Source organism: Apteryx rowi, unplaced genomic scaffold (assembly GCF_003343035.1).
Source record: "Apteryx rowi isolate R43461 unplaced genomic scaffold, aptRow1 scaffold_222, whole genome shotgun sequence".
Taxonomy (NCBI): domain Eukaryota; kingdom Metazoa; phylum Chordata; class Aves; order Apterygiformes; family Apterygidae; genus Apteryx; species Apteryx rowi.
The window spans coordinates 601,591-608,421 of record NW_020448553.1 but is presented as its reverse complement, the minus strand read 5'-3'; the positions used below and the strand labels follow the sequence as shown (position 1 = coordinate 608,421).

The following is a 6,831-nucleotide window of genomic DNA, read 5'->3' as shown; positions in this document are numbered from 1 at the left end:
GCAGCGCGGCGCAGCGCGCAGCACCCGCGGCGCGGGCGGCAAGCGCCCCGGCGGCTCCCCAGCCCTGGGAAGGGGGGGACCTGGCCGCCTGAGAGTGTTTTTTGACAACGGCCCTACGGTCTTTGTTAAAGTAATAATATATGTACTCCAAGTGTCTCCTTTTCATGTTAATTGCAGCTTATTTGAGTATTTGTTTAGCTTAAGCAGCGCACTTCTGACAATGGACGATTTACTAGCTTGCATAGCCTAGAAAATCGCACCTCTATCTATGCATATTTGAGTATCACCTAGAACTATTACTAAAAGCCTTACGTGTTTGACTTCCAGTCTGTAAGACGTGTATCGTGCGTTACTTGGAGACAAGCAAGTATTGTCCTATTTGTGATGTCCAAGTGCACAAAACTCGACCGCTTTTGAATATAAGGTAGGAGAAAGATGTAATGTATATCACGTATGTCTTATTTTACTTTATAAGTGGAGACTAGCAGTAATTGTGTTGACGTTATCTCTTCATCTCTGATTTAAATCTGAAAGGACTTGTCAATTTACAAGCTAACCTGTGCCTATGCTCTCTCTTTGGAGTTTTGTCATTGATTGAAATAGAAGATTTCACTGGATGTGAGACTGAAAGTTTTTGTTGGTCTTTTTCTCTATTTTTGCCTATGCTAACCATTGATACAATGCCTTTTCCCTCTCTTCTATTCTCATGTACTCCAATCCAACAGTTTTTATCTCCACTTTCTATTTCTCACAGACATGTTTCAGTCAAGCCATAGACTGTAGTTGTGAAAACTGTTGCTGAAACTTTTGAAGCTAAAAGTCGAACCCTCTTAAAGCATACTTCTTGTTTCAGAAGTATTTTTTTCAGTGTCACTTTGTGGTGTTCTGTCTCTCCTTTTTGGGGGGAGAAACATGTTTTTTAAGGCCTTCCTTCAATGTGGGAGAATTGTTTTTCAATTGCTGTGTCACAACTAAGGGTTTTTTTTTGTTTTATAGCAGTATTTTAAACAGTGTTAGTTTGATTATTAAGTCTGTCAGTTAACTTTTTAGGAGTAGCATTCCACTTTGTAGAAGATGTCTCATTGTTGTGAAAGATTACAAATGAGGAGCAGCCACTTGGATTAAAATATTGCTTCATCTGCTTAATTTTATGTTTTGGATTTTTTTTTTCAGATCAGATAAAACTCTGCAAGATATTGTATACAAGCTAGTACCAGGCCTTTTCAAAAGTAAGTAGTTAAATCGTTTTTATTCTTAAGAGCAGAAAAACAAAGCCAGAACCGCTATCCTGTATCCTTACCTGGAGTTACAGTGTATACACTAAAAGAAAAAATATGCTTTTCCATTTAGATGAAATGAAAAGAAGAAGGGATTTTTATGCTGCTCATCCGTCAGCTGATGGTAATAGCTTCTTGTTCACAACTTTAATAAAATAGCACAAACCTAGATGCTCTGCTGTTTCCTTTTTAACTTAAAAATTAAGTACTACCATGAATGAATTTTAAGAAGTAAATTCAGCGTAATAAAAGTTTATTGTTTTAACAGCTAGGTGGATTTAATTCATAATCTTAGCATGGAGATTTTTTTCTTGTTACTGAGAATTGCCATTCTTCCTGATTTGAATTTCAAAATGTAAATTATTGTGGAAATTTCTGCGCAGCTGCCAATGGCTCTAATGAAGACAGGGGAGAAGTGGCTGACGAAGACAAAAGAATTATAACAGACGACGAGATAATAAGCTTATCCATTGAATTCTTTGACCAGAATAGGCAAGTTCCAGAATGGCAATATTTTATGTTTATCTGACTGTTAGCAGCTATGTTTATTGTTTGTTGTAAGTGTTTCATTCCTTTTCACAGGCTGGAACGAAAAGGAAATAAGGAGAAAGAAAAATCAAAGGAAGAGGTAACTAACTTTCCTTTACTTAGAGGAAACATAGCACACACAAACATCTTTTGAGCAGGTTTGTGGTTGAACGTGATATATAGATATTTGTATCCAGAACAAAAGAAGCACACATGCTATTATGGTACTAGGTACAGAAGAGGTAGAATAGCTTCTTACAGCTATATATGTAAACAACTTTGAGAAATAAAAAAACACCTGCAGTGTTACTTTTAAAGTTGAATCTGATTTTTTTTGCATTCTGAAAAAAAATTAATATGCAATAAATACATATTCTGAAAAGAGATTTAGTATGAGTTATAAATCTGTTTATGTATAAAATTACTTGCTTTTTTATTACTTTCTCTGGAACTGTAATTTTACTTCTGATGTTCTTTAAACGGACTTCAAAATCATTACACGATAGTTCATAACTTAATAACTTGTGTGCATTTAAAAAAATCACATAGAATATTAGAATATAACTTTGGTGGAAAGAGTTGCTTGTTCTCAATAGACTGATTTTCTTTAATGTGTCATTAGGTGAATGACAAAAGATACTTACGCTGCCCAGCAGCAATGACTGTGATGCATCTAAGGAAGTTCCTGCGGAGTAAAATGGATATACCTAATACTTTCCAGGTACCTAAGAGAAAAGAGTGATTTTTTTTTTTAATAGTCTTGATATTCTGAATCTGCTAATGCTGGTTAACACTCTTCTTAAATTAGTTTACATTTTTGTTTGCTTGTTTGAGTGAGTTCCAGGAAACAGTAACCACAGAGTCTTTCCAGAGTGTGCAATATGTTGACAGGATTAAGAGCATATTTTAAAATATCTCACAGAAGAGTTTGGTGACCCTCTAACTTTTTTATGCTGTAAATACTGAGGTATCAAGAAATTGTTCTGTAACATATTTAAAAAATAGCTAATATTTACAAAAATCCCCTCTGCCCTTCCATTTTTTGGTATAGCAAATTTTAAAGTTTCTGATCTGCTGCTTTGGGGCTCCTTTCACCTCAAAAAAGCATGTGTTACTGGTAAATACCTGTACGCTTCTTAATGCGAGGATTAATGTCTTAAATAGATCGATGTGATGTATGAAGAGGAGCCTTTGAAGGACTACTACACACTAATGGATATTGCCTACATTTATACTTGGAGACGGGTAATTAGCAGCGTGCCTGCTCTTCGGTGGCGCCCGGCCGCGGCCCGCGAGGGTGCTTACGGGTCTTCTCTTTGCCTTGCAGAACGGGCCGCTCCCCCTCAAGTACCGAGTGCGACCTACTTGCAAGAGAATGAAGATCAGTCACCAGCGGGAAGGCTTGAATAATAGCGGGGAACTGGAAAGTGACTCTGGGAGCGACAAGGCGAGCAGCCCGGCGGGAGGCATCCCCTCCACCTCCTCGTGCTTGCCCAGCCCCAGCACCCCGGTGCAGTCTCCTCACCCGCAGTTCCCGCACATCTCCAGCACCATGAATGGCACCAGCAGCAGCCCCAGCAGTAACCACCAGTCCTCCTTCACCAACAGAGCGCGGAAAACCTCCATAAACGGCTCCTCGGCTACTTCGTCTGGTTGACTCGCCAATGAGACTACCATCCCCACCCCTCATTTATATAGATCTCTCCATGCCATTACAGCTTTATAGATGCTAATACATGTGACTATCGTCCAAATTGCTTTCTTTTGTAGTGACACTGAACTTGGCTATAAAAGGCGGACTAGGTGACATTCAATATGGACGTTAATTAAAACGCAAGATTGATATGTAAATTGTTTTCAAAGGACTGGGAAGCAAACAAAAGTTACACCTTCACGTGTTTGGAATGATGTGGAGTTGTTTCCGTCCCCATCACCTGGACCTGGGACTCTCCAGAAGTTGATATAAATCCTGGGAAGTAGTTTGTTAATCCAGACTAACTCCTCCATTGCGTTCTCTTCAATTGTTATTGTTATTATGCTGTTTTGTGAACCTGTAGAAAGCAAGTGCTTTTTCATCTTGAAATTCAACAAAATGGAAAGAATATGCATAGAATAATGCATATATGTAGCCATGTCACTGTGAATAACAATTTTTGCGTATTAGCCATTTTGATTCTTATGTTGCATCTTTAATTCTCTGTTGCTGTGCAGAACCGATCAAAAGAAAAGTAAACTTCAGTTTTACAATCTGTATGCCTAAAAGCGGGTATTACCGTTTTATTTACTAACTTGTTTAAATGATTCGCTTTTGTAAGAATCAGATGGCATTATGCTTATTGTACAATGCCATATTGGTATATGACATAACAGGAAACAGTATTGTATGATATATTTATAAATACTATAAAGAAAATATTGTGTCTCATGCACTCATGATATGGTTGTTAAATTTCTGGTTCGACCCTTGCAGATACCGCTTGTTTGAGCTTTGCTCGTACTGCGAGAAACACTTTTGTGTGTGACAGCTACAGTATTGGGAAAGCACATTCAAGTCTCTGATAACCTGGAGGCAATTGGCAATCTTAAAAGTTTTTTATTGGCTTTGTCTTTTTTCAAGTGATATATTTTTACTTTACCAAATGCGTTGAAGTGATGCAGTGAAGAAAAGAAATTAAGGGACATGGAAGTAATTGACCTGTTTGATTACATTTTTATTATTTTGTGTGGTGGGGTTGTGTTTTTAAAAGCACATGGGATCATTATAGAAGCCATAAACTATTTGGTATAAATTTTAAGGAGCCAGCAATTCGCTGGATGAAGGCATTTTATCTAAATTTGTTTTAATATATATGTATATGGTACAGTACTAACTTCATTAAAATTTAACAGGTACTTTAATATTTCCAATAAATTGTGGAGAATGCCTCCTCTTTAATGGCCTGCACATAGGAGCATTTTATTAGAGGCTTCTAAGGGTATTTTTTTTTTAAGTAGAAGGAACTTTTCCAACATAAAATATGAACAGCCCAGAACACTTTTCAGTTTGTGCTTTGCTTTGGTCGAACTTCGTGTGTGTTCATCACCCATCAGTTATACATTTGTGAGGGTGTTTATTCTATATGGATATTGTTTCATGTTTGTACGGGAAAATTGTAGTTAAACATTTCATTGTCTCCAGTCTGCAAAAGAAGCACAATTCTATTGCTTTGTCTTGCTTATAGTCATTAAATCATTACTTTTGCATATAAATTGCTGTTATTTGTCCTGCTTGTTTTTATAGACCAGGTAATTGCAAATCCTCCACAAGGTTATTGCTTATTGATGTATAATGTCTTGTTAAACAAGAGTTGATATTTTTTTCCTGTAGTAAACATGTACAGTTCAATTTCAACAGTAAAAACTTCAGTTTTATATACACGAATAACTTTCATTTATAGTTGATCAAAGAAATAAACAAATAAAAGGGATAATTCATTGAAAAATAGCAAATGAGCTTTGTTGATAATGTGGTATTAAAGGACAAACATCTTGTTCTCATTGAAAGTCTTTCGGGGTCTATAAAAGATTTTAGTGAGCAGAACAGTATAGTATTAACACAAAAAATGTCTAAAAATCGCCATGTTTTGTTTTGGATGCCTACCTAGAAAACGTTTGCTCTTCTTTATTTGACCTCGCATAATTCATGGAAATAAGTAAATGGTACATTCTCACAGTCCGGGCAGCCACGCATTTTACCTCCTATCTGCCCAAACTGAGCCCATGCTGGACTGCGGTGGGTGAGAAGGGAAGCGCAGGATTTCTGGGCTGGCARGTGCCACGCTGTGCCCGTCCTGCTCTGGATTACTTTTTAAAGCATCAGTGGAACTAAATACATTATAATGTAAAGATACCTCTCCATGCGACTGAATGTGTATCTTGGCAGGATTCCCTCAACTATATGAGTTATTTATAATGTACTGTGCGAATTAATTCACACAAAGACCAACACTGAACCTAAAACAGGATTGTACACACTAATCAAACTACACTTATTTATTCTGGAAGTAGCTGATAATGTCAGCTCTTAGCCTTAAAACGGAACTGCTGCTGGCCCTTGCAAAGTGTCCACGAAGAATAGGGAATGAAATAGGAGCTGGTTGAGTCCCTTCGAGGTTTATTAAGTTCCTCCAGCCCGTTCGGCTTCTTCCAGGTCGCCAGGAAAAGAACAAACGTCTTCAGCATCTCTCTCGCCGAGCCGCAGGAGCCGCTGGGGATGTTTGTGCTGCCGTGTGAAACTGCGGGCTTGCTGCTGGCCCTGGGCAGATGGCATTGCGATGCGGGTGTTTCGCTGAGCGCATTTGGGAAGCCGATCAAAGATAACATCTTGATGGTCTACTCGCGGAGCTGTGCTGAACCGACCTTCCCGGTTTCACAGTAGCGTGTTTTTTTTGTTTTTTTTTGGCAGCTATATAGCGAACGGTTTTCATTAGAAATACATGCAAATACTTATTATTTGGAAAGAATTGAATTCAGTTAGGAATAGAGCATAAGAATCTTCTAATTATCCGACACTGCATTTATTTAAATCGGATAGCAGAGCCAAAGTCTGCTGCGTTATTACGAGCTTGTTCAACACTCAATCTGTCCTATATGTGGACGAAGGTAGAGGCAGGCGTGTTTTGCACCCACTGGAGAAGTATGATTGTGTCTGTCCGTCCGTCCCAGGCTGAGCCGCCCGCGGTTCAGGCTCCGCTCCGGTGCCCGGCCGGGCGGGGGGAGGCGGGCGGCGGTCGCCGCCGGGAGCGGGGGGACAGGGGACACGCGGAGCTCCGCAGGCGCCGGGAAGGCAGGCAGAAAGAGGGGAAAGGAAAGCAGAAATCCAGAAAGAGAAGAGGAAGGAGGAGTGCGAGGAGCTTCCCCAGCTGGGCTGTTTGCCCTCGAGCACGCAGTGTTGCCCCAAACGAGCCGCGCCGTTGTCTCCGGCGGGTCGGTACCGGAGCGGCCGCGGGAAGCCGGTCGCGTCCCGCGAGGGGCGGCGGCGGCGGCG

General features: G+C 39.8%; 1 protein-coding gene across 1 annotated transcript in view; it reads left to right on the top strand.

Annotated features, from left to right (window-relative positions):
• Positions 1–4,493, top strand: part of LOC112965697 (polycomb complex protein BMI-1-like) — a 14,275-nt gene extending 9,782 nt beyond the window's left edge. Inside the window, exons 6-13 of the mRNA XM_026064947.1 lie at positions 328–424; positions 1,174–1,229; positions 1,351–1,401; positions 1,661–1,769; positions 1,860–1,905; positions 2,428–2,526; positions 2,970–3,050; positions 3,133–4,493. Coding sequence (XP_025920732.1) covers positions 328–424; positions 1,174–1,229; positions 1,351–1,401; positions 1,661–1,769; positions 1,860–1,905; positions 2,428–2,526; positions 2,970–3,050; positions 3,133–3,462 — 869 coding nt within the window. The 3' untranslated portion in view covers positions 3,463–4,493. The remainder of the gene's footprint in view (positions 1–327; positions 425–1,173; positions 1,230–1,350; positions 1,402–1,660; positions 1,770–1,859; positions 1,906–2,427; positions 2,527–2,969; positions 3,051–3,132) is intronic.
• Positions 4,494–6,831: the final 2,338 nt, after the last annotated feature.